The following is a 26797-nucleotide window of genomic DNA, read 5'->3' as shown; positions in this document are numbered from 1 at the left end:
TCAGCACTGATGCTTCACAGCCAGGGGAGGAATTTCTCCCATGAGGGCTCCAGCCACCATCAGCTTCTCCCTGAAGCTGGCCAATTGTTGGTCACCACCTGAAGGGGGAGAGCCAACACGGGCTCAGGGCCATGCTAAAATTCCTTCCTTCCAGCTTCACCTGGCTCCTTTGCTAATTTTTCACCCCCAAGCTTCCAGACACATACAAGTACCTAACAGTGTGGGGAAATGACACTGTAGTTAGCATGCCTCTCCTACTCCAGGGTCTCTCAAAACTTACCCCAGAGGCCTCTGCCAGCTGCGCGAGCCATTAGGAGCTCCACTGGCATAGCAGCTACCAGGAAGTTCAAGCGCAGAAAGCAGACTTCCAGAGGCCAGGACACCTCCCATGCTGGGAGAGAGCCAAAGGGGTAAGGATGAAGGCCTCAAATGAACCCACACTCTGTCATTCTGTCCATCCCCCGGCCTTTAGGTGGAAGCCCATCCCAGCAGCGGGCATCCAGCTGGTCGTCAAACACCTGGAAACTTGTCCGGCAGCTTAAGTGACAGCATGTCCCGGGTCCCTTGAATTTCTCTAACCCTCGCGAATCCAGTGTAGGCCGCCAGGGAGCTGAGATGAGGCTGGCTCACCTGAGGTCTCTGGACCCCAGGCCACCGCAGAGACAGGGCAGGAGCGCAGGCAAGGGCCCGGGCAGGGCTCAGTCCGGGGTTGGCGCCGCCGCCAGGGTGGCCTGGGAAACCCAGAGTCGAGGTTCGACCTCCGGGGGCTCCGGCTCGCGTCCTGGGCAGCGGGGCCGCGGGGCGCGGGCCCAAGGTCAGCAGCGCAGCATCGCGCGCACTCATCGGGTTCCGGGGCCGGGGCCCTGCCGTGGGCCCGAAGGGGGCGGCCCGCGGGGCTGGAGGGCAGTTGGCGGCGCGGCGCAGGGCGCACGGCAAGCACCGCGGAGGGGCTGCCCGGCACCGCAGCCAGCCGGGGCCGGGGCCGGACTCGGGCCAGGCCGCGCCCCCGGCCGGCTCACCGGGAGCCGGCCGTGCAGCCCGCGGCGGGGGCGGGGACCGAGCGTTCTGCCGGCACAGCGCGGCGGCGCCCGAGCGCCCGCACCCCGGCCTCCCCGAGGCCCCCGGCCGGCCCCGCGGGAGGAGGAGAGCCGCCTCCGCACGGAAGAAGCCCGCCAGCCGCGCGCCGCCCCGGTCGGAGCCCTACCTGCGCGCGGAGCGGAGAGGCGACGAGCGGGCAGCAGAGGGGCGCGGGCCGGGCCGCCGCTACCTGAGGCGCCCCGGCGGCGCTGCCAACAGGAAACTTGAGAGCGCCAGGGGCGCGGCGGCCGCCCTGTCCCCCCGCCGGCCGGAAGCGCGCCCGCCGCAGCCCGGGGTCAGCCTCCAGCCCGGCTCCTCGGAACTCGCCTCCGCGGCCACCCGCCGGGCCCGAGAGCGCTTGCCCCGGTGTTCCGACTTGCCCGAGCCACCTCCCTCGCCAGGACGTTTCCCAAGGTGAGAGTCTGGGGTCACGGCCCCCACACAGGTGACTTACTCCGTGTGGCTGAAGGGACCGGCAGGCATCAGCCGGGCGTCAGCCTGGTCCCTTGGATCACCTTCCTGCCCCTCCCAGCACGCGCACACACACAGACGCACGCACACACACGCGCGCTCACACCCCCATACTCACTCCTGCTCCCACCTCCGGCTCTCCAGCTTATACACCCGCCCCTCCAAGTCCCGACCGACCTCCTAGTTGATCCAGCGATCCAGCCGGTGCCTTGTAGCCCCTTACGCGCCTCTCCCCAGCCTTCGAGCCTGCTGACCACGCCTTCCTTTCTGGATCGCTGGGAGCACGAAAGTTTCCGCAGTTGGCGCCTGCTCCTATCTCTCCAAATCTCCTGCATACCTTGGTGACTCCACCTTCTCACCCTCCAAGGCTGGGCTTTTCCATGGTGGTGTTCCCCCAGGTCCCACCGCAGCCTGTCTCCTCTGTCACTCTGCGGGCCTACCCAGTCTTGTGGTTTCAACGACCTCCTGCCTGCCGATGACTTTTGAACTCACATCCAACCCAGGACGTCCTAGAGCTGCAGGTGGTGTATCCAGCTTCCTGGGGTCCGTCTCCACTGGAGGTTTGTAGTCCCAAACTCAAACTCCTAATTTCCTTCCAGGAACGTGCCAGAAGCTGCTGCTGCTCCTGTGTTTCCAGTCTTAATGACGGATAGCACCACCTCCCACTCCAGGCCGTACTGGGGAGCCATCCTTGACTCTCTCCTTTTCATCTCTCACGTGAAATGTGTCACCAAGGGAGGAAATGGAACCAGTCATTAGTGAGTACCCACTGTGTCTTCCCTGTGCCAGCTGCTGTTGCATAGTGGCTTCCTCTAAGCACCATTTTATTCCTTCTACCTCACAGCCTGGTATTTGCAATCTACCTACTTATAAATGATATGCACATGCAATTGTATTCATATATTACATATTATAAAGCATACCTAAAGCTGATGTCAAAGGATATGGTAAAGACAATACTTCATTGTTAATGAATGGTACAATATACCTTTTTCCTTTCACTTTAAAGTTATTTGCAAAAATCTGTTTAGGGAGAGCAACATGATTAAAAATGGTTTTAATAAATCTTAGTTTAATATTTTATGAAACTACAAAGTATGCTTTTAAGTTCAGTTAATGTCAATACTTAGTCCTAATGGCTGTTGTTGCCACCCCTCCAAAAAAAGATATCTCACAAAGATAAGTAGACCCAAATGGGAGAATTCTATCTTTGACTACACTTAATAAATCATAATTCTCGTTTAAATCCCATCTACCAATTTTGCAAATGTGAAATTCCACCAGAAAGCTCTTCTTTGCCCGTGAAACCCACGTTCTCATGATGTTTTCATCAGATACTTTTGTGAATATTTTTAACGATGGGATTTTTTTTTTTTAAAGATTTTATTTATTTATTTGACAGAGACAGAGATAGCCAGCGAGAGAGGGAACACAAGCAGGGGGAGTGGGAGAGGAAGAAGCAGGCTCACAGCAGAGGAGCCTGATGTGGGGCTCGATCCCATAACGCCGGGATCACGCCCTGAGCCGAAGGCAGACGCTTAACCGCTGTGCCACCCAGGCGCCCCATCGATGGGATATTTTTAAACTCTTGAAACTCTTCGTTTGGAAGATTGTAAAGTGGATTGAAAAGTGTATTTCTTCTTAATTATGAAGACTATAGCTAGCATAGTCTATTTTTTTTAAGACTTATTTATTTATTTGTTTGTTTGTTTATTTATTTGAGGGGGTGGGCAGAGGGAGAGGGAGAAAGAAACCAAGCAGGTTTCACAACCCAGAAATCACAACCCCCAGCCAAAACCAAGAGTTGGACACTTAACCAGTGCACTAGCCAGGACCCGCATTTAGTGACTACATTTATATTCTATTTTACTTTTTTTCTTTTCAAATTTTTACTTAAATCCCAGTGAGTTAACGTAGACCACCATATTGGTTTCAGGAGTAGAATTCAGTGATTCATCACTTACATACAACACCCAGTAGCACAGTCTATATAGGTGACAATGACACACTTATTTTGGCATTAAAATCACATGATAATGGAAACAGTTCCAAACATCAGTTTTCAAAAGTCTTTCCCTATAACATGATTCTTTTAAAACACAATTATATTCATTGCGAAAATATCACCTTTCTCTAAGGGATACACTGGGTGTGAATGTGTGTGTATGCATACACACGCATCCGTGACAATCACAAGCCAGCACATCAGAGGTCAGCAAATTTGGAATCCTTGGTCCTTTTGTTAAACTCATCTTTAAATTCCACAGTGCTTAAGTTCTTTGCCTTGGGTTAATCAGTAAACCTTTGAGTAACGTAAAGGATTTCATAGTCTCATTCCACATTTCATTACAAAGTATTGTAAAGATTCTAGTATTTTAAGATTGTGTTCAAATGAGCCGTATTATTGACACCCTGTAGTATCGTGTGGTCTTCCAACTTCAGTTACAATAAGGAGCTTGTGATTTGTGAATGAGTGAGGCAGCGGACAAGTTTCATGTGCAGCCCCACTGCTCCCGGCTCCCAGTTTGTATTCCAGTCAGGGCGGCCGCTCCATCAGTGGTTCCTTCTACGCATAAAAACCATAGCATGTTGGGGCTCCTGGGTGGCTCAGTCAGTTTAGTGTCTGACTCTTGATTTTTGGCTCAGGTCATGATCTCAGGGTCCTGGGATGGAGCCCTGCTTCTGGCTCTGGGCTTAGTGGGGAGTCTGCTTATGGATTCTCTCCCTCTGCCCCTCTGCCTGCTTGTGCTCTCTCTCTCTCTCTCCCTCTCAAATAAATAAATAATCTTTAAAAGAAAAAAACACCCACATCATGTTATAAGCCATTCACATTGCACATATCTTTCCTTTTGCAGATCACAAAAAGTATTTCTTTATGTTTGCCATCATTGAACAGGATGGCAGAGGGGTAGGGAGAAACATGCCGGCAATGTGCACACACCTCGTGTGTTCTGAGCCTCTTCTACGATCTTCAACAGGGTTTTCTGTGTGTCTTTCGACAGACTGCATTGTTTGGCATCGTCTTCCCCTCTGTACTGATTCAGTCACCCGAACAATGGCAAATAGAACAGAGGTTTTTTCCAATGACGCTGACATTTTGCCTTTTACTTTTAAGTAAAAGGGATTTTGCTCAAAAGAGATTTTTAGACATGTTTATTGCATTTAATAATAGCTCGCAAAAGTACTCAACTAAGTACTGCAGGACTTGGAATATTCCCCCTCAAAAAATTGTAGAGATGTGTCTTCACGCTCTGCTTGTGTAGAATTCACACGTCTTACTGATTATGAATGGCACATTTGTATTATTATTAACTGATACCTCAAGGCCCAATATACCCTTAGGTTAGTTGTTAACTACAGTGATGTAAACCCACATTCCAAGTTTGAACTTTTTTCTGGTCTACTCCCTTCCCAGAGAAATCAACATAATGGATCTCATATGAGTAGCAGGAAATTGTTAGCTCTGCCATTTTTCTGAGTTTGATTTTGCTTGCACTATTTGTATTATTTTCAATCTGTGGATTTCTTTGCAGGAATCTTTTCAAGCCACCTGTCCCTTTTGTGAGAATTAGCTTAGTTAAATGATAATTAGATGATATAATCTATCTTTCTACCACCTGGGATACAAATAATTCATAAGACTTCGTGATTCACTTGAAAGCAGCTAAACCAGTGAGGGTGCCATAGTCACCCCTACCCTGTGAAGCAGAACCCCCCTCTTCCCTGAGGACACCTTAACTACGATACGTGACAGGGACACCTGAAGCAAGGGATGAATTAGGGCGCCTGTGTCAATCCACGTAGTAAATATAAGTGAATCTTAATTTCTTTATTTTGAGTCTAAAACATAAATATAAATAGAAGCTTTAATTTTTCTTTTACATGCCAATAGATCACCTTACACACCCACTTTGAAGACCATTGATTTATTCCATCCCTGCCATTGCCTCGGTTCCATGTGAATACCACCTCACTAGTCTCTGCCCGTACAACCACCTCTCCCATCCCTAGCAGCACCGCCAGTCTCTTCTCCATGCTTCTGCCACCAGTGGCAGACCTCCTGAGTTGTCTCCTCCTCTCTTCCCATCTACCCCATGCTCCAGTCGTTCAGACTTGAACACCCTAGAGAGCACTGGGATCAGAGCTGTGGGTCACCTCCAATAGTGCTCTGAGTCCTGATACCACTGGGGGGGGGGCGTTATTCGAGCATTTTTGGCAACCCAGAGGTGTTTGGGATCTGTGCTCCACCCCCCACCCCCACCAATGCTCTCCTTTGGGTGATTGTAACATAACGTACAGCCACATCCAAGATGGACATGGCAGCCTCCAAATACCCAATTTCTCTGTCCCCTTTTATAGTCTCCTGGATTACAGAAGGCAAAATCTCGCCCCAGGAGACAATAAGAGAGGGGCTCTGCTTCTGGGTGTTTTAGCAGAGCCCCATCAAATGCATCCAGTTTTCAGACAAAGTGCCCTGGGGCCTTCTGTTTATTGAGTGGACTGAACTCATGGGCAGAAATAGGTACATCAGGAGTACATGGTGGCTGGAAGGAGAGGGCCCAGGGCAGCGCTCCTGGCTCTGGGCACTGAAGGCTATTGTGGGCCCTGCCGATGCTGTGTCACAATGGAAGGACAGCCTTCCCCCCACTTGCCTCTCACTCCAATTTGAGGTTCAAATCCTTCCCCCAGGAATTTAAGTCTCTGGACGCCAATCAGCCCTGAGCAAGCTAGAGATGGACAGTGGGCAGAACAGTCCCATTACAGTTAACAGCTGGTTCCTTCTTTCTGAAATGGGTTTCTGGAAAGGAGAGAGCCAAACCTGAGAACTTCGAAAATTAGTGTGAATGAGAGCTGGGCCCTAGACCCAGAGCACGTGCACTCAGCCTTGGAAATGGAGCTGTTGTGACAGAAGCAGAGGGAGAGGGGAGAGAGCTCGGGGTAGGATTGGTACTGAGTCTGGGGGTGGCTGGAGACCTTGGACTTAGAGTCACTCCTGTCGGCACTGCAGTGAAGGAAGGTCAGTGAGTGGGTGTTTGAGGCTTGGACCCGCAGCATGTGACCACAAAACGCTCTCTCTCTCTCTCAATAGTCGGGGGCCTGACACTCCCCAGGACACGCCTGTGTGCTCACAGGCACATGATCTCTGCAGTTAAATTGAAGTCTGGCAATTAGCAGTCCCCTTCCCCATCTAAGATGGGCCTGTTGTCTCTGCCTTCTCTCCAGGACTTGGAGATAACCCTAGGCTATTGCTCAAGCTCACCACCAGCTCATTCCCATGTCTATGCGTCTTTCATTCTCTCCAGAATTCTCCCATCAGCCATGACACCATTCTGGTGAGACTCTGCACTTGGACTTCTACAATGGAAGTCACAACCTCAGACAGCCCTGCACATTTAATTCATTATCTGAACTCCCAAATCATCTGCCCCCAACTCCCTTCATCTTTTACCTTAGATTTTGAAATTCAGATGTCAAATTCTAGCATGACTGTGGCCCTCTAGAATTATTTGGGAGGGGAAGAGGGTGGTGGGCAGAGTAGAGCCTCAGATAAGGCTGCGACCTCTGTCTCCCAGAGATGCTGTCTTCCCCGTTGCCCCTTGCACATGCACACACACACACTCACACACGTTCTCCTTAGGCCATACTCATTTCCAAGATCCCTCCTGGCTGCAGCTTCTAGCATTCCCCCTTCTCAGACTGTCCTCTTCCCAATCCCTGGTTCGGACCTGCCTGTCCAACCATTCAGTGAGTGATGGGGTCAAAGGCTGAGCCAGGAGCAAGAGTATATAGCTATCCTGTCCCTCAGTGTCTGCTTTCCCGTTGAGCGTTGGATTCCAGACAGTACTCAACACCCAATCCACCCTCAGCTCAGTGGAGTCTCAGGAACATCTGGAGGAATGGGAGTAGCTAAAATTGTATCAGAGGGAAGCATAGGGACTTTTCCAGTTCCTGCATTCCTGTTATTTGAATGAGCCTATGATCTCACTAAGGGTAATAACACATTGAGTGAGGGAGGAGGACTCTGCATAAGAATTTGATTTGAGGGGCACCTGGGTGGCTCAGCTGGTTGAGCATCTGACTCTTGATTTCAGCGCAGGTCGTGATCTCAGGGTCATGAAATCAAGCCCGAGTATGGCTCCACGCTCAGCGAGGAGTCTACCTGAGAGTCACTCCCTCTCTCTCTCCCTCAGTCCCTCCCCTTGTGCTCTCTCTCTCTCTCTCTCAAATAAATAAATCTTTGAAGGAAAAGAATTTGATTTAGGAAGTCAAAAATTTAAAAATTGTGATGGTTGCACAGCATTGTGAACATGATTCATGCCACTGAATTATACACGTAAAATGTGCATATACAATTGTACGTGTTAAAACAGCAAATGTTGTGTTCTATGTTTTACTACAACAAAACATTGTAGAAAGAACCAAAAAAAATCAAAAATTGAATTTTTAAAAAACTGTTCCTTCACAGCTCCACTGTTTTCCTTTCATCATTAAGTGTGAACAGGGCAAATGGCTCTTTACTCTTTATCTGCTATCCCACTATCCACAAACCTTCAGGCAAAGCCATTTAAGAGGTTCTCTGAGGCAACAAAGAAGGAAGAGTCATGTTGCACCCTGAAATAACCCAGGAAAGAAAAGAAGGCAGTTGCCAGGGGAAAAAGAAGATTAGCACATAACAAGGAAAGAGAACCCAAAGGTCACTATGACACAGAAGCTCTTCCCAAGAATCTTCAGAAATCTTGGAGAGAATACTGGACAAGCCCCTAACGGCTCAAGGTGGGCAGAAGTTCCCATCACTCATGATTTTTCTAAAGACTGAGTCTTTGAGAAAGAGAAATAAATCACTTGGAAGCTACCAGTATCTATCATCTGTCGACTGTCCCCAAAAGGTGAGCCTCAGTCACTGACCCATTGGCATATTTTATGTCTACGTCACACCCCAGAGATTCCCCACTTGAATCAGATCAATTCCCAGTGACCTATGGCAAAGCTCAGATCCTTTCTAGATAAATGTAGCCAAAGCAATTGTTTACCAATAATCTAGTATTCCCAAAAGTATTCATTGAAATTAGGTTCAGCTGAAGGTAACAAAAACCTAAAATAACAATGAGATAAATAAAAGTTTCTTTTTCTTTCACTAAATAGTTCAGGGTTGGGAATTATGGACACTTCACAAATCCTCAGACTTCTTCCAGCCACCAGTCTACCATCCCCTGAGTGTGACCCTCAGCCTGTGGGAATTAACAGTCACCCTTCATTTGCTAAGAGCCTATAGCTAGATCTTCAGCCATTACATACATGTATCATAGAGCAAGCAGGACGAAGGATCACATGGTAGTTCTGTTTTTCATTTTTTGAAAAACCTCCATACTGTTTTCCATAGCAGTGCACCCATTTGCATTCCCACCAACAGTGCTCAAGGGTTTTAATTTCTCCACATCCTCACCAACACTTGTTGAATTTTGTTTTCTTAAGACTAGCCACCCTGACACGTGTGAGGTGATATCTCATTGTGGTTTTGATTTGCATTTCCTTGATGATTTTTATGCCAGTTGGCCTTTTGTAGGTCTTCTTTGGTGAAAAGTCTATTCAAGTCTTTAGCCCTTTTTAAAATCAGGTTATTAGGGGGTTTTTTGCTATTGAGTTATATTACCGTGTAATCCAACAATCCCACTTCTACATATTTATCCAAAATAATTGAAATCAGAATCTCAAGAGATATTCACACTCCCATGTTCACTGCAGCGATATTCACAATAGCCAAGACGTGGATGAAATCTCAATGTCCATCCACATAAATGGATGAAGAACGTGTGACATACACATACAATGGAATATTATTCAGCCTTTGAAAAGAAGGAAATTCTGTGTTATATAACCATATGGATGAACCTTAAGGACGTTGTGCTGAATGACATAAGCCAGTCACAGAAGGACAAATATTGCATAATTCCACCTATATGAGTTATCTAAAATAGTCAAACTCATAGAAACAAAGAACAGAATGGTGGTTGCCAGGGGCTGGGGGAGGAGGAAATGGGAAGTCGCTAATCAACATATATAAAATTTCAATTATGCAAGATGGAAAAATTCTAGAGATCTTCTGTTCAACATTGTGCCTATAGATAACAGTACTGTATGCTTAAAAATCTGTTGAAATGGTAGATTTCACATTAAGTGTTCTTGAAAGAAAGAGAGAGATGGAAGGAGGGAGGGACGGAGAAAGTGATGAAGAAGGAAAAGAGATGGGAGGAAGGAAGGATAAAAGTCAGAGGGCATGTGCCAATGTCTTTGAATGAAGCCATCATATCACATTTCCACTTACCTCCCATTCGGCCACACCGAGCAGCTCCGTAGCATCACTGACCAATGACACTGGCGTTTCTTCTCACATTCAACTCTGCCCAGGCATAGTGTTCCTTTCCAAATATAACTGCCGTAGATTTTCATGATTAACTTGATGATAACAGGCCTAAAATCTCACATCAAAGAAAGCAGAGAAAAGTATCAACACAGGGCAGTTTAGACCTCCTCCCCACCTCGGAACTTCCCCGGGTCAGTCAGTGCACCATGATTCGCACAGCTGTAACAGCCACTCCAACATCCAAGACCTCTGAGTTTAGTGAAAGCCTTTTGGCAATTTGGGGGGAATCAAAGGAGTTATGTGTCTCTCATGCTACAAGGGCAGGACTCTACCCAAGTAAAGGCTTCAGTACCCCACCTCATCAGGTCCCAATGTCAGCGGTTACCATGCTGGTGTAGCATGCTCCCACTTCACTAGTGTGGTGTCGGAAGAATGTCTTTACATGGAGAAATGCAGGCAATATAGGCCCAGGTTACCAGAATTATGTTATGCTTTACCTTCTCTTACTTGGGTAGCCAGTCTTAATTTGACATACTTTAAAAGTTCTTCAGGCAGTCACCTGTGAAATACCTATTGAGCATCTGGCAGGTGTCAGGCACTGGGTTTTAGAGCAACAATGGTGATCAGAACATAGCCTTTGCCTTCATGGAGGTATCAACTAAGGAGCAAGACATGACGTTGATCAAATGACCCCATGAAGGCATGACTTCCAATAGTGATAGTTCTGTAAAGGAACAGGGTAAGAGTTATATCAGGGCGTAACAAGAAAACCCGACCTTCTTCCAGGTCTGAGGAAGGAGACGAAGGTTCCAGACATTGGGAACAGCATGTGCAAAGGCCCTGGGAGAATTTAGGGGAATGATACAACAGCTCTTTCCCTCCACTTTATTTCTGTCATGTATTCATGATTGCACATTCTAAGTTTACACAATAAAACCTCAATTTCCAATGTCTATAAATTCTTTAGTTTACTAAGGGAAGTACCACATGGCCTGGGTAAGTAAAACCAGATTTAGTGCTCCAGGGTGGTGTTTTTTTTAATTAAGTTTTCTAAATCCTGTCACTTTTCCAGCATTTATTAAATTTATAACAAAGCTGTTTTAAAATTCCTCATGCCCACCCTCCCCAACCGCTTGGGTTTTCTTAATATTTCCAGTACTGTCTCTCTCAAACATTCCTTCCATGAGAGTATATTCTGAAAGTCAGTGGAGAAGAATGTCCTCCCTACCCTGTTTTGTAAGCATCTTCATTTCTACTTTTTTTTTTAAGATTTTATTTATTTGTTTGTCCAAGAGAGAGAGTGCATGCACAAGCAGGGGGAGCGGCAGGCAGAGGGAGAAGCAGGCTCATTGCTAAGCATCTTCATTTCTTCTGCCGAATTTGTAGAGGGTCCCATTAGTGCCAGACCCCATGTAGGAACCCCAGCGCCAGGTACCAGCCATCCCACCCTACTCCTTCCTCATGGGCCCTAACTTTAATCACTCATCCAACCTGAGTCTATCTGGCCTTCTGCTCAGCTCTTCTCCAGAGAGCAAGTGGAATAAAATCTGTGTGATTCATGGTCCTGGACTACAGTCCTACTTTATTAGCCTTTCTGCCTCCTAATAGCACCGCCCCACCCTGCTTCAAATTGGATCTATCTAATCTCTACCTATCCCGATGTGTCGGGCCTAAATGCATTGCCAATTTCCATTCCTACCAGGGACCTCTGAAGTATGACAATGAAATCACAGTCTCTATCCTTACCTGTTGTGTCTTTCTCACACAACTCCCCTGCAGGGGTTTGCCATTTTGAACCTCGTCCTCATCCTCTGTCTCCAGAGCTGGTTGCTGAGAGCCAGAGTCCCAGGGGGCCTTCCCAGCGCCATCAACAGAATAGCACTGTATCAGTAGTGTCCTAGTAGCAAATGGATGGTACATTCACATTGGGATAATTGATTTAACAGATAATTTAATAGACAGACTAATAAGAAAGATGTGGGAAGGATGCAGGAAACCATGAGCATTCGTACAACATTCGAGGGGTAATAACCTCAGGGTGTTACCTTCCTGGGCCTGAAAGGGCAAGTCTGAAGAGCAGCAGCACTGATTACACAGCAGGCTTCCAATAAATCCAGACTCCAAGCTGGGTCCCCTTCCTCACAGCCTTATCTGTGTATGTAGACCCCGCACTAAACATCTGTGCAGGGATTACTCTTCTGCACAGGGTTTTCCTGCCTCTCACCTGGCCTACAGGGCTTCCTATGAACCTGATGGCTGCAGGCACCTGGCTGAGCCCACCTGCCCCTCCCAGGTTCTCGCTCCTCAGTTGAGGATCTGGGAATGGTGCTGAGTTATCGCTTTGGTCCTCTGACTTCCCTTGACTTTTGGTTAGCTGGTGACTGGTTCTCCATGAGACTGAACATTGAAGTCATGGCCAGTTCTTCTTTTTTTTAAGATTTTTTTTGAGAGAGACAGAACATGAGCCGGGGGGGGGGGTGGTCAGAGGGAGAGGGAGAAGCAGACTCCCCACTGAGTGGGGAGCCCTATGTGGGGCTCGATCCCAGGACCCTGAGATCACGACCTGAGCCAAAGGCAGATCCCTCACTGACTGAGCCACCCAGGTGCCCCTATCATGGCCAGTTCTTATGGCAACTCTTCAGACCCTCCTTTTGCATAGTTTGGTTTGGCTGATGGCTCAGGCAACGGTGCCCAATCTGTTTCCCAGGGTTATCCATCAAGGAGGTGGGGGGTGGGGGTGGAGGATCTTTACACCACCCCTTCCCTCCTCTGTAGGTCACTACTGTGGAGAACACAAAGGAAGAAGTTTTGATACCCCCCCAGAAATTTCAATGACGTCGTCCTGCTTTTATTCACTTGCCATTATAGCCCCTCCCTCTGAGGCAGGGCCAGGGCGTTGTGAGCCACATTCACAGGAGGGACCCTTTCCCAAGGGTTCCTAGGGAAACCCTTCTAACAACAGACTGCTCCCTGGCCCCCTCCCCGCAACTGCTCCAGACATACCCAGATGTATCTGAATCCAGCAGTCCTGTTTCTCAGGACACCATGCTGTCCCACCAGGACCATGGCTCTGTTATAGGTTAGTAAGGGACAGCTTTGTCCAAGCAGTCACCCCACAGATTTTCTTTCTTTTCTTTTATTTTTAAACGATTTTATTTAATTATTTGACAGAGAGAGAGCATACAAGCAGGGGGAGCGGGAGAGGGAGAAGCAGGCTCTTTGCTGAGCAGGAAGCCCGATGCGGGGCTCGATCCCAGGACCCTGAAATCATGACCTGAGCTGAAGGCAGGCTCTCTAAATGAGTGAGCCACCCAGATGCCCCAATTTTTTTTTTTTTTTTGAGCAAGAGCGCACTCGAATCTGAGCGATTAGGGGAGGGGCAGAGAGAGAGGGAGAGAGAATTTGAAGCAGACTCCACCCTAGCATGGAGCCGATGGGGGCTCAATCTCACAACCGTGAGATCGTGATCTGAGCTGAAAACTGGAGGCGGAAGCTGAACTGACTGAGCCACCCAGATGCTCCACTCCAGACTTTCTGAATATTTTTCTGTTGAGCTGTCATTGCCAAAGTCATGCAGGCCGATTTGTTAAATGGTCTCTGTGCAGCGGTTGGGGTTTCAGGAAGTTGCCTGTCCTTCCTATAAATACTGATCACCGGGTTTTTAAATAGGAAAAAAATGTGAACGTAAAATAATATTTACCAAGATCATATAGTAATATAGTAAATACTCATGATGGAACATTAAATCATAAAAGTAGGAGGCAGGGCAGGATTTCAACTATGTGAAAAATAAAATAAGTGAAATAAAATAAGTAAAAACTTGAGCATATAAAGAAAATGGTAAGAAGACCTTTTTAAATACAACTCCAGGTTCTGGGGGAAAGTCCTCTCAGCTTGCAGTGCCTGCTCTGATTCTCCATCAGGCGGCTGACAGCCACATTTCTGCCCCAGACCTCTGGGTGTGCTTTGACCAGTAGGAAAGACACGGTGACTAGGAATTTTATTTTATCCAAGGTAAGGAAAAGGTCTATGTAAAACCTGGAGAGTTTGGGATGCTCTGGAACAGGAGGGGTGGGAAGAAAAAACACTATGAACTGGGAGAGAAGAAACAGAGAAAGGAACCCCAAAACTTGACAGCAGGGCAGGGCCAGACTGAAAAGACAATGAAAAATTCCCTATGAGAGGGAGGGGGAGGCATGTTAAATTTATCATTGTTTCCTATTGTCTTCTGTACTGTGCTAATACCCCTTCACTACCCGCCACATCTTCAGTAAAAATGCCTTATAACAAGAATCTTCTAATATTGATATTTGGGGGAATAAAAGAGAAGCGGTCATGGGAAATTGTCATGGGGACCAACACAGGAGCTGATATAAGACGTGTCCTCTTATATCAGCCAAGACAGGCTAGGCTATAGCAAACATATACAAGACAAACAAATAAGCCAGACAGAAAACTCAGTAGCCGGACACATCACAAGCCGGTGCGGGCCAGGTAGCTCTTCTGCATGGCTGTCCTCCAAACAGTGACTCAGAGATTCATGCAAGTCCCCCCTCCATTGAGTCTCGGACTACTTGATGTGTGGGAGGGGGGAGGCTGTGTGGCCAATAACACTACTAAGGCAATGCCTAAAAGAACACATAAACCTTTAAATTTATGTATAAAAAATAAGGAAGTTTGAAAACCAGTGATCTAAGATTCTAACTCAAAAGCTAGAAAAAGAACAGCAAACTAAACCCCAAAAAATGAGAAGGGAAGCAAAAAGGTAAGAGCAGAAATCAATTAAAAAAAAGACACCGTACAGTAAATCAACAAAGCCAAAGTCTTAATCTTTGAGTAAATTAATATAATGAATAAACCCCTAGCAAAGAGCGCCCAGGTGATGCAGTCAGTTAAGCCCCAACTCTTGGTTTCAGCTCAGGTCACTTTCTCAGGGTTGTGAGATTGAGCCCCAGGTCAGACTCCTCACTCAGCTGAGTCCGCAGAGTCCTCTTGGGATTCTTTCCCTCTTCCTCTCCCTCCACCTCTGCCCCCCACCCCCTCCCCCACTCACGCATGCTCGCTCTCTCTCTCTCTCTCCCTCTAAATTAAATAAACAAATAAAATATTTTTTTAAAAAAACCCTAGCAAGACAAATCTGAAGGGGAAAAAAAGGGAGAGAGACAACACTGATACCAAAATCAAATATTAAAAATGGGATATCACTATGAATTTTACATACATTAAAAGGATAATGAGAGAATATCATAAACAACTTTATGTTAATAAATTGACACTCTGTGTGCCCATATTTATGCCAATAAATTGGAAGATTAAGATAAAATATACAAATTCCCTAGAATAAAATTTACCAAAATTACCACAAGAAGAAATTTAAAAATGCCAATAGCCTTATATCTATCAAAGAAATTGAATCCGAAATTAAAACTCTTCCCACAAAGAAAACTGCAGATCCAAATGGCTTCACAAAAATTTAAAGTCCGAATAATGCAGATATAAACAAACACATCCAGAGAATAGAGGCAAAGAAATATCCAAACTCATTTTTATAAGGCTTGTAAAACTTGATACCTTGATATCAGAAAGACATTACAAGAAAAGAAAATTATTGGCCAATATTGCAGGCTGGGAAATTTAGAGGATTCCATGGTGAGCCCATTTGGTGAGCGATAACAGTCTCCACCACAGTATACTCTTCTGGTCTTTAAACACTTCTTTGTTCCCTCTTCCTACAAGTAAAACATCTTCGACTGGTCCTTGCAGAAGACAATGCAAAGTCCAATCTGCCATTGCATTGCATAGTCTTCTCCATCAAGAACAGATGCAACTTCTCTTAGACTGAAGCCCTGGGAATTAAAAAGGCAAGTTGTCTGCCTCATACCCTTGCCAACCAACAAATACACAATAATAGATCAGGAATAGATTAACTTCAATAAGCCCTCCCATTCAGAAATGGGAAGACTGCGGGGCGCCTCGGTGGCTCAGTCCGTTAAGTGTCTGACTCTTGATTTCAGCTCAGGTCGAGATCTCAGGGGCATGAGATTGACCCCACATTGGATCTCCCAGCTGGGCACGGAGACTGCTTCAGATTCTCTCTCTCCCTCTCTTTCTGCCCCTCCCCCTATGCACCTGTGCTCTCGCTCCCCCACCCCAGATAAATAAATCTTTTTTTAAAAAGGGTGGGGGGAGCCTAAGAGACCCACAGTAGTCACTGTTCCACAGACACACTGGTATTATAATTCTAAAATACCAGTGGGCAGATATGAAAGCTGCCTAGCCTGGGGCAAGGGACCGTCTCATCCATTACCCTTTGTGATCTTTGGCATCATCTTCTGAAGGGCTTCTTCCCGGACCCTTATTCTCCTTGCCTACATCTAAAGAGAGAGATGGGGAGAATGCTCTCCCTAGGGACTGTGCAACTTCCTGCCAGAGGTTGTTTTAAGGCTTACTAACAAATTTAGGCTTTTTACACAAGCCTGTGGTTTCTTTGACAATACAGTTTTCTCAAAACCTTGGTAAGCTTCTAGTCTATTGGCATCCAGACTGTTCCATTTGCCAATATCCATACTCAATGTTCTTTTGTAACACATACTCTGCGAATTTGCTTTATTCTTTTGCCTTCTTGCCCCCAGGCTCTCTCTTTCAACGTGATAGTGATTTCCTTGAAGCTAGTTGAAACAAAGAACACACATTTAATCAGATATTTTCCATGATTCACTTTAATCAGCTGAAACATCTCCTTGGGCCTTTGTCACGCAAAGCCTTTTAAATTTCCATCTCTTACTATTTGGGAACTAGAGGCAGTCCGCTTTTCTAAGTCAACTGACTATTCTGGACTTTGTCTACACCATTTAATTTCTGCTGACAAAACAGCCAAATACATTCTTTTTTAACTTTAAATTGAGCTATACTTCTTAAATCATATACATACCATAATGTTTCTCCATTTCAGAATGTAAATTACAGTGGTTTTTAGTATATTCACAGAGTTGTGCAACCATCACTACTATCTAATTTTAGAGTGTTTTCATCACCCCAAAAAGAAATATAACTGGGGTGCCTGAGTGGCTCAGTAAGTTAAGCGTCTGCCTTCAGCTCAGGTCATGATTTCATGGTGCTGGGATCCAGCCCCACATCAGGCTTCCTGCTCAGAGGGGAGCCTGCTTCTCCCTCTCTTTGTGCCCCTCTGCCCCACTTGTGCTCTCTCACTCTCTCTTTCTCTCTCAAATACATAAATAAAATCTTTTTTAAAAAAGGAATAAAGAGGGGCGCCTGGGTGGCACAGCGGTTAAGCATCTGCCTTCGGCTCAGGGCGTGATCTCGGCGTTATGGGATCGAGCCCCACATCAGGCTCCTCCGCTATGAGCCTGCTTCTTCCTCTCCCACTCCCCCTGCTTGTGTTCCCTCTCTCGCTGGCTGTCTCTATCTCTGTCGAATAAATAAATAAAATCTTTAAAAAATAATAAATAAATAAATAAATAAATAAGGAATAAAGAAACATAACCATTAGTAGTCACTCCCATTCTTCCCATCCCCTCCATCCCCCAGAAACCACTAACCTACTTTCTGTCTATAGATTTGCTGATTCTAGACATTTCAGATAAACGGAATCATATAATATGTGGTCTTTGTGTTTGGTTTGTTTCACTTAACGTCATGTTCTCAAAGTTCATCCACGTTGAAATGTGATTCCGTACTTCATCACTTTTTTCCTTTGTGTGTGTGTTTTTATTCAAGTATAATTAACACAGTGTTGTATTAGTTTCAGCTGTACAGCATATGATTCAACAATCCTCACATTGCTCAGTACTCGTCAAGATAAGTGCGCTCTTTTTTTTTTTTTTTTAAGATTTTATTTATTTATGTGACAGAGAGACAGCCAGCGACAGAGGGAACACAAGCAGGGGGAGTGGGAGAGGAAGAAGCAGGCTCCCAACGGAGGAGCCCGATGTGGGGCTCGATCCCATAACGCCGGGATCACGCCAGGATCACGCCCTGAGCCGAAGGCAGACGCTTTAACGACTGCGCTACCCAGGCGCCCCAGATAAGTGCGCTCTTAATCCCCTTTATCTAGTTCACTCATTTCCCTGCCCGCCTCTCTTCTGGCAACCACCAGTTTGTTCTCTGTATTTAAGAGTCTGGGGTTTTTGTCTCTTTTTTTTTTTCTTTCTTTTTTCATTCGTTTTGTTTCTTAAATTCCACATATGAGTAAAATTGTATGGCATTTGTCTTTCTCTGACTGACTTATTTCACTCAGCATTACACCTTCTAGGTCCATCCATGTTGTTGCAAATGGCAAGATTTCATTTTTTACCGCTGAGTAATATTCCATGTATCTATACATACACAGACACATATATGTATATACATACCACTTCTTCTTTATCCATTCATCTACAGATGGACACTTGGGTTGCTTCCAATCTTGGCTATAATAAATAATGCTGCAATAAACGTAGGGGTGTATATATCTTTTTGAATTAGTATTTTTGTTTTCATTTTGTTTTCAAAATGTAAAACAGTACTTTATTACTGTTATAGCTGAATAATATTTTATTATATAGATAAAACATATTTTGTTTATCTACTCATCCGTTTATGGACATGTGGGTTGTTTCCACTTTGGGGCTATTATGAATATTTCTACCATGAACATTTGTGTACAAGTTTTTATGTAGACATATGTTTTCATTTTTCTTGGATAAATACCTAGAAGTAGAATTGGTGGGTCCTATAGGAACGCTGTGTTTAACGTTTTGAAGAACTGGCAAACTTTTTCCAAAGTAGCCATACCACTGGACGTTCTCACCAGCAATATGTGAAGGTTCCAACGTCTCCATGTTCTCACCAGCACTTGTCATCATTTCTACTTGATTATGGCCAGCTCAGTGGGTGAGAAGTTGTATCTCATGGTTTCCATTTGCATTTCCCTGAGGACTAATGATGTTGAACATCTTTTCATGTGCTTATTGGCCATCCGTATATCTTATTTGGAGAAATGTCTGTCAGATCCTTTGCCCATTTTTAAATTACGTTATTTCCCTAATTTTTTTGAGTTTTTATTGTTGAGTTATAATCATTCTTTATAGTATTCTTGACAAGAGATTTTATCAGATATATGTGATTTGCAAATATTCTCTCCTATTCTATGGGTTTTCTCACTTTCTTTAGAGTGCCCTTGGAACATTTTATAGTATTTAATTTTGATGAAGTCTATTTTTTCTTTTGTTGCTTGTGCTTTTAGTATTATATGTTAGAAACCATTGCCTAATCTAAGGTCATGAAGATTACACCTGTTTTATTCTAAAAGTTTTATAGTTTTAGCTCTTAAATTTAGGTCTTTGATAAATTTTGAGTTAATTTTTGTATATAGTGTGAGGCCAGGGCCCAACGTCATTCTTTTGCATTTGGTTTTCCCAGCACCATTTGTTGAAGAGACAAATTCATTCCTCATTGAAAAGTCTTGACATCCTTGTCAAAAATCAATTGACCACACATGTATGGATCTGCTTCCAGACCCTCAACTCTATCCCATTGATTTGTATGTCTGTCCTTACGCCTGTACTACACTGTCTTAATTATTGCAGTTTTGTAGTAAGTTTTGAAGTCAAGAAATGTGAATCCTCCAAGTTTGTTCTTCTTTCTCAAGATGGCTTTGGCTAATCTGAATCCTGTGCATTTCCATATGAATTTTAGGCTAAGTTTACCAATTTCTGCAAAAATCCAGCTGGGATTTTGATAGCAATTACATTGAATCAGTAGGTCAATTTGGGAACTGCTGTCATCTTAACAATATTAAGTCTTCAAATTCATGAATACGGAATGTCTTTCCATTTATTTAGGTGTTTAATTTCTTTCAACAATGTTCTGCAGTTCTCAGTGTATAAATATTGCACTTCTTTTGTGAAATTTATACCTGAATATTTTATTCTTTTTGATGCTACTGCAAATGAAATTCTTTTTTGGGGGTTGGGGGGAAGGGGCTCAGGGAGAGGGAGAGAGGAAATCCTAAGCAAGTTCCATGCCCGGTGCAAAACCTGAGGTAGGCCTTGATCCCAGGACCCTGAGATCATGACCTGAGCTAAAATCAAAAGTTGGATGCTTGGGCTGCCTGGATGGCTCAGTTGGTTAAGTGTATGCCTTTGGCTCAGGTCATAATCTCAGGGTCCTGGGATCCAGCCCTGCATGGGCTCCCTGCTCAATGAGCAGTCTGTTTCTCCTTCTCCCTCTGCCCCCCCTCCCCGGCTCGTGTTCTCTCTCATGGCTCTCTATCAAATAAATAAATAAATACAATCTTAAAAAAAGAGAGAGAGTTGGATGCTTAACTGACTGAGCCACCCAGGTGCCCCAGAATTGATTTCTTCACTTCATTTTTTTCATTGCTAGCATGTAGAAATACAAACTAATTTTTGTATATCGATCTTATATCCTGCATTCTAGAGTTTTTTGTGGATTCCTTTGAATTTTCTATATTCAAGAATATGTCATCTGCAAACAGAGATCATTTCATCTCTGTTCAAATCTAGATGCTTTTCATTTCTTTTTCTTGACTAAGTCCCCTGGCTAGAGCCCACAGTATGTTGAATAAAAGTTGCAAGAGTGGACATTCTTATTTAATTCCTGATCTTAAGGAGAAAGATTTCAGTCTTTCACCATTAAGCACAGTGAGGGTTTTGTAGGAGCTTTTTAGCAGATTACAAAATTCCCTTGTAGTCCTAGTTTGTTGAGCATTTTTAATCATGAAAATGTGTTGGATTTTGTCAAATGCTTTTTCTCATCTGTTGAAATGATAACATGGTTTTTGTCCTTTATTCTATTAATATGGTATATTACATTTATTGATTTATGTATGTTGACCCAATCTTGCATTCCTGAGATAAATCCCACTTGGTATATAATACTTTTTACATATTACTGGATTCAGTTTGCTGGTATTTTGTTGAGAATATTTGCATCATATTCAGAAGGGATATTAGTCTGTAGTTTTCTCTGCTTGGGATATCCTACTCTGCCTTTGCCATCAGAATAATACTGGCCTCACCAAGTGACTTTGGAAATATTCCCTCCTCTTAGATTTTTTGGAAGTATTTGTGAAGTATTGAGGGTAACTCTTCTTTAAACGTTTGGTAGAATTTACCAGTGAAGCCATCTGTCCTCTGTTCTTCTTTGTGGCAAGTTTTTTGATCACTAATTCAATCTTTTTACTTGTTTGAAGTCTGTTATAGTGTTCCACTTCTTCTTGGAACACCTGGGTGGCTCAGTCAGTTAAGCAACCAGCTCTTGATCTCGGCTCAAGTCACAATCTCGGCTCAGGTCGTATCTCAGAGTCCTGGGATTGAGACCTTCATCGGGCTCTGTGCTCAGCGGGGATTCTTGCAATTCTGCTTGCAATTCTCTCCCTCTCCTTCTGCTCTTCCATACCGCTAACATGCTCTCTCTCAAATAAATAAATAAATCTTAAAAAATCGTTTTCTATTTCTTCTCGAGATGGTCTCAGTAGTTTATGCCTTTCTAGAAATTTTTTCATTTCATCTAAGTTATTTAATTTGTTGGCATGTAAGTGTACGTAATATTCCTTTATATTCCTTCTTCTATTTTTGTAAGGTGGGTAGTAATGACCCGTCTTTCATTCCTGATTTTAGCAATTCGAGTTTTCTCTTTTTTTTCTCTTGGTCACTCCAGGTAGAGGTTTGTCAATTTGTTGATTTTGTTGATCTTTAAAAAAAACAAACAAACAAACCTTTGATTCTGTCAATTTTCTCTATTTTTTAATTTATATTTTATTTATTTCTGATCCAATCTTTATTATCCTTCCTTCTGCTTGCTTTGAGTTTAGCTTGCTCTCCTTTTTCTAATTCCTAAAGGTGAAAGTTTAGGTTCTTGATTTGACATCTTTTTTCTCATTCAATATAGGTGTTTACAGCTATAAATTTCCTTTGCATTGTTTTCATTATATCCCATAAGCTTTAGTATGCTATGTTTTCATTTTTATTCATCTCAAAGCATTTTCTAATTTCCCTTTGATCTCTTCTTTGACCATTGATTATTCAGAAGAAATATGTTTCACTTCCAAAAGTTTGTGAATTTCCTTCTGTTATTGATTTCTAATCTCATTCTATTGTGGTCAGGGAACATATATTATTCTAAACCTTTTAAATTTATTGTGACTTGTTTTATGGCTTGACATATGGTCCATTATAGAGAATGTTCCATGTGCACTTGAGAAGAATGTATATTCTGATGTTGTTTAGTGGATATTTTTGCTATTATACCAGGTTTAGTTTGTTTATATTGTTGTTTGAGTCTCTATATCCTTCTTTTTTTTTAGGTAGTTTTATTTATTATTTATTTATTTATTAAGATTTTATTTATTTGTTTGTCAGAGAGAAAGCGAGCATGCACAAGCAGGGGGAGCAGCAGGCAGAGGGAGAAGCAGGCTCCCTGCTGAGCAAGGAGCAGATGTGGGACTTGATCCCAGGGCCCTGGGACCATGACCTGACCCAAAGACAGACACTTAACCAACTGAGCCACTCGGGTGTCCCTCTATATCCTTCTTGATCTTCTAAGTCACCCTAGATATTCTACCCATTATTGAAAGTGGGGTATTGAAGTCTTCAACTCTTATTGTACAATTATCTATTTCTCTCTTCATTCTGTTAGTTTTTGCTTTGTGTATTTGGGGGCTCTGTTGTTAGATGCACATGTGTTTATAATTTTTATATCTTCTTGATGGATTGATTCTTTTGCAATGAAGAAAAGACTAAATCTATTCTTCTTTGTCTCTAGTAACAATTTTTGTCTTAAAGGGTTTTTTGGGTTTTTTTTTTTTTCTGATATTAGTGTAGCCATTCCAGTTTTCTTTTGGCTATTATTTGCATGGAATATATTTTTCTATCCTTTTACTTTCACCCTATTTCTGTCTTTGAATCTAATATGTGTCTCTTGTACACCATATATAGTGGATCATGGGTGTTTGCTTGCTTGCTTGCTTTTTATCTATTCTGTCAATCTCTGGCCAATTTTATTCTGAGCTCATATATTTTTCTTGTAATACTTTGTCAGGTGCAACCAATAATAGCCAAAATGCACAACTAATGTTCTGTTTTTCCATTTCTTCTCCTAGAGATGTCATATAAGTAAACATCCGTTCTGCCTCCCAAGTTAGATCAGTTGATAGTGTTTCAACACCACAGAGCATGCATTGAAACATTTCCAGTCTCCAACATTAATTTTCCTCTCAGACCAATAAGCTGTTGTAACAGTGCCCTACTTCGAGATGCCAATTTGTGTATTTGTACAGATCTTCCTCAACTTGCAATGGGGCTATGTCCCAATAAACCCATTGTAGGTTGAAATATCATCAGTCGAAATGCATGTCCTCTATCTAACCTACCAAACATAACAGCTTAGCCTAGCCCACCTTAAACGTGCTCAGAACACTTACATGAGCCTACAATTGGGCAAAATCACCTAATGCAAAGCCTATTTTATAATAAAGTGTTGCGTATCTCATATAATTTCTTGAATACTGTACTGAAAGTGAAAAACAAAATGGTTGTGTTATCAGCTGTTTACCCCTCTGACTGCATGGTTGACTGAGAGCTGCAGTTCATTGTCACGGCCTAGCATCATGAGAGAGTATTGTACTGCATATTGCTAGCCCGGGAAAAGATCAAAATTCAAAGTATGATATCATTTTTATACCATCATAAAGTCAAGAAATTGCAAGTTGAACCATCATAAGACAGGAACCCTCTGTACAATATTTATACTAGTCAGAGTATGATAATATACAGTATGATAATAAATAAACCCCAAAATCTAAGTGGTCTAACTTAACAAAAGTTTATTTCTCACTCATGTCACCATCCAATGCAGGCCAGGTAACTGGCATGGCTTTCTCCAAGAAGCAACAAGCAACTTACATGTGGCAATTTTGCCCTCTCTGAGTTCTTCACTTTCTGAAGCATAGACAGGAGAGACAGGGAGTGGCTGATAGTGCAGGGGGGGTATTGCCAGGCTTGAAAATAACACATATCACTTCAGCTCACACCTAATGGGCCAGACATAGTCACATGGCCCCAACTCAACTGCAATGGAGATGGAAACTTCACAGAAACACATCGATATTTGATGATCACTAGTAGTCTCCACCATACCCCGTTCCCTAAACATATCAAAATTTCACCTTTGAAAGGGGAGAAGCATGGTCAGAACCCACTATTTTATCAATAAGGCCATCCAAAACTGAAGAAGATATCATGGTTAAGTGGTGTGGGCTCTGGAGTCAAGCTATCTGGGTTCAAATCTTGAATCTACTCCATAATATTATGTCACCGAAGACACCAAATTAACTTCTGTAAACTTCGATTTGCTCATCTGTAAAGTGGAGATTAAATAGTACCTACCTTTTAAACCTATTGTCAAGGTGAAATGAGACAATCTATGTAAAAACAGCACAGTACCTTGCACATGGTAAGTATATAACAGATGTTACCGATTATTAGTTAAAAAGCTGGAAAATAATGAGACAGGAAATAAAACCATACAGTGAATGTTATTGCTGTTAATATTTTCCTCTGCTTGCCTGATTGGAAATGTGTTTGTCTGGGGGCTCCAAGCAGCGGCAGGAAAGTACATGGCCAGACAGATGAGGCGCTAATGGGCTTATTTATATGAGATGAACAGGCGTCTGATAATGGTATTAGCTCTTACAAGTGCATGGTCCAAGCCTGAGAATGCTCCCTGAGGGCTTGGAGTGGAAAGGCTTAATTGGAATGCAATTTAAATCTCATCACAGCCCTAGCTGAAGAACAGAGCTGCCAGCAGTGACAAGAAGCTTGGACTCCACTTTGACTGCCTCTGCTATTCCAGACCACATGACTTTGCCAAGTTCGGGATGAGGGACCAGAGGGAGCCCAGAGAGTGTGATCTATCGGATTCCCTCTAAGGGGGCTGGATTATGGGCTCTTGTTGCTACTGCAGCTAAGAGGTGAATACTCAAGGAGCCCAGAGAAGTAAAGGACTCACCTGAGCTGAGTGTGGTCAATTCAGTATTTGAATTCAGAGTCTTCTGCTGAGAGGGGATAGAGCCCAGTGGTTAAAAGCACAGGTTCTGGAGTCAAACTGACCCAGTTCAAACCCCAACTCTGACCCTGAATTTGCTGTGTGAACCTAGTCACTAACCCACCAAAACCTACAAGTTTTTATCCAAAAGCTGGGATTTATATTATTTTGCTGGTTGTCTTCTATTTGCCCCTCCATATCCACTTCCCTGCACACCTTGACTCATGTCCTAGGAGGTTGGCCTAGAAGAACTGAATCAAGGGACTCCATTGCTCTCTGGCTTCTGGTTGTGTCCAAGAAATTGGCAGGTGGGAGGAGAGTGAGATCTTGGTATTTATTTCCCTAGGTCGCACACTGCTGGGTTGCTGCGGGTTGGCTGTGACCTCTCCCAACGACCACAGCTAATTATCAGGCAACCTTTTCCTTATAGCTTTTTCCACAGGTTCCAGAAACGACCACCTCCTCTTTCCTCTTCAGGCCTGGCATGGCAACAGTTTCCCACTATCACTAGCCACAAGATACTCTAACATCCCTGTTGTTTTCCCTAACCTCTTCCTATATAATCCCCTTATTTTTTTTAAGATTTTATTTATTTGACAGAGAGAGTCATAGCGAGAGAGGAAACACAAGCAGGGGGAGTGGGAGAGGGAGAAGCAGGCTTCCTGCTGAGCAGGGAGCCTGATGCTGAGCTCAATCCCAGGACTCTGGAATCATGACCTGAGCGGAAGGCAGACGCTTAACAACTGAGCCACCCAGGCGCCCTATTTAATCCCCTTATTAAGTGTTCTTCGGTTACCCACTTTTGAGTGCCAGGACTTTGACAACTACATGCTTACCGTAGATAAACCTTTGGGTGGCTAACTGGTTCACAGTGACTCCCTTTCTCTGAGAACAACTCTTACTCAAAGGTAGCCATCCTTGTACTGCATGTCCCCTTCAACCTGATTGGTTCAAGTCTAGAGACCTGACTCAAAGGGGGCCAATTAGATTCTTCCGCCAAGAAAAATGTGGGTTTTGAAACAGAGATAGCAGCGACTAGAAACCAGTAGGACTGCACCAGGTTTATCCCCAAATCCACCTTCTAAAGAGCCTACAAAAGCAGGCCAGGGTGGGATCCTATCCTTCCAAGTTTTGATTGTTCAGCTCTTCCTCCTATCCAAGGAGATACCCCTTTATCCATCGTTTCAATCATTTATTCTTCTTTAACTAGCCAGAGTTGGTTTCTGCTGCTTACATTCCAAAGGACCTCAATAAATGCAGCACCTCATAGAATTTTTATGAGGTAATATATGTAGGGTGGTTAGCACAGTGCTTGGTGCATGGTAAGCTCCCAGTAATTTGTAGCATTTATTATCTATAAAAGTGGAACTAATAAGAGAATGGGAAGACAAGTCACACACTGGGAGAAAATATTTACCAAAGACGCATCTGATAAAGAACTGTTATCCAAACAACAATAAGAAAATGAACCCAATTTAAAAATGTGTAAAAGACATTAACAAATACCTCACCGAATACAGATGGCAAATAAGCTTATAAAAAGGTGTTCAACGTCACATTTCATTGGGGAATTGCAAATTAAAACAATGAGGGGTGCCTCGGTGGCTCAGTTGGTTAAGCGTCTGACTCTTGATTCTGGTTCAGGTCATGATCTCAGGGCCCCGGGATCGAGCCCCACATCAGGCTCCCTGCTCAGCTGGGAGTCTGCTTCTACTCTCCCACTGTGCTCTCCCCTCCCCCGCCTCTCTCTCTCTCTCAAATAGATAAAATCTTTAAAAGACAACAACAACAACAACGAGATGCCACTACACATGTATCAGG

General features: G+C 43.8%; 2 protein-coding genes across 5 annotated transcripts in view; one reads left to right on the top strand and one right to left on the bottom strand.

Annotated features, from left to right (window-relative positions):
• The window catches only part of AMPD3 (adenosine monophosphate deaminase 3), a 49875-nt gene extending 48083 nt beyond the window's left edge, over positions 1-1792 (bottom strand). The window contains exon 1 of one of the 4 annotated variants that reach the window (XM_057316821.1): positions 1726-1792. The gene's annotated coding sequence lies outside the window, so the exon portion shown is untranslated. Of the gene's footprint in view, positions 1-630; positions 871-1204; positions 1299-1531; positions 1616-1725 lie in introns of those variants that run through there. The other 3 variants (XM_026486087.4, XM_048217419.2, XM_057316822.1) reach the window with 3 other exon arrangements.
• On the top strand, positions 417-14985 carry LOC130544526 (translation initiation factor IF-2-like). The gene is made up of 4 exons (XM_057316633.1): positions 417-528; positions 726-1491; positions 2148-2306; positions 8015-14985. The coding sequence occupies exons 1-4, from the start codon at positions 417-419 to the stop codon at positions 8115-8117; spliced, it is 1140 nt and encodes a 379-aa protein (XP_057172616.1). The 3' UTR covers positions 8118-14985.
• Positions 14986-26797: the final 11812 nt, after the last annotated feature.

The sequence above is a fragment of the Ursus arctos genome, unplaced genomic scaffold (genome assembly GCF_023065955.2).
Source record: "Ursus arctos isolate Adak ecotype North America unplaced genomic scaffold, UrsArc2.0 scaffold_22, whole genome shotgun sequence".
Lineage (NCBI taxonomy): Eukaryota > Metazoa > Chordata > Mammalia > Carnivora > Ursidae > Ursus > Ursus arctos.
The sequence above is the reverse complement of the archived record's forward strand: the minus strand, read 5'-3'. Positions and strand labels throughout refer to the sequence as shown.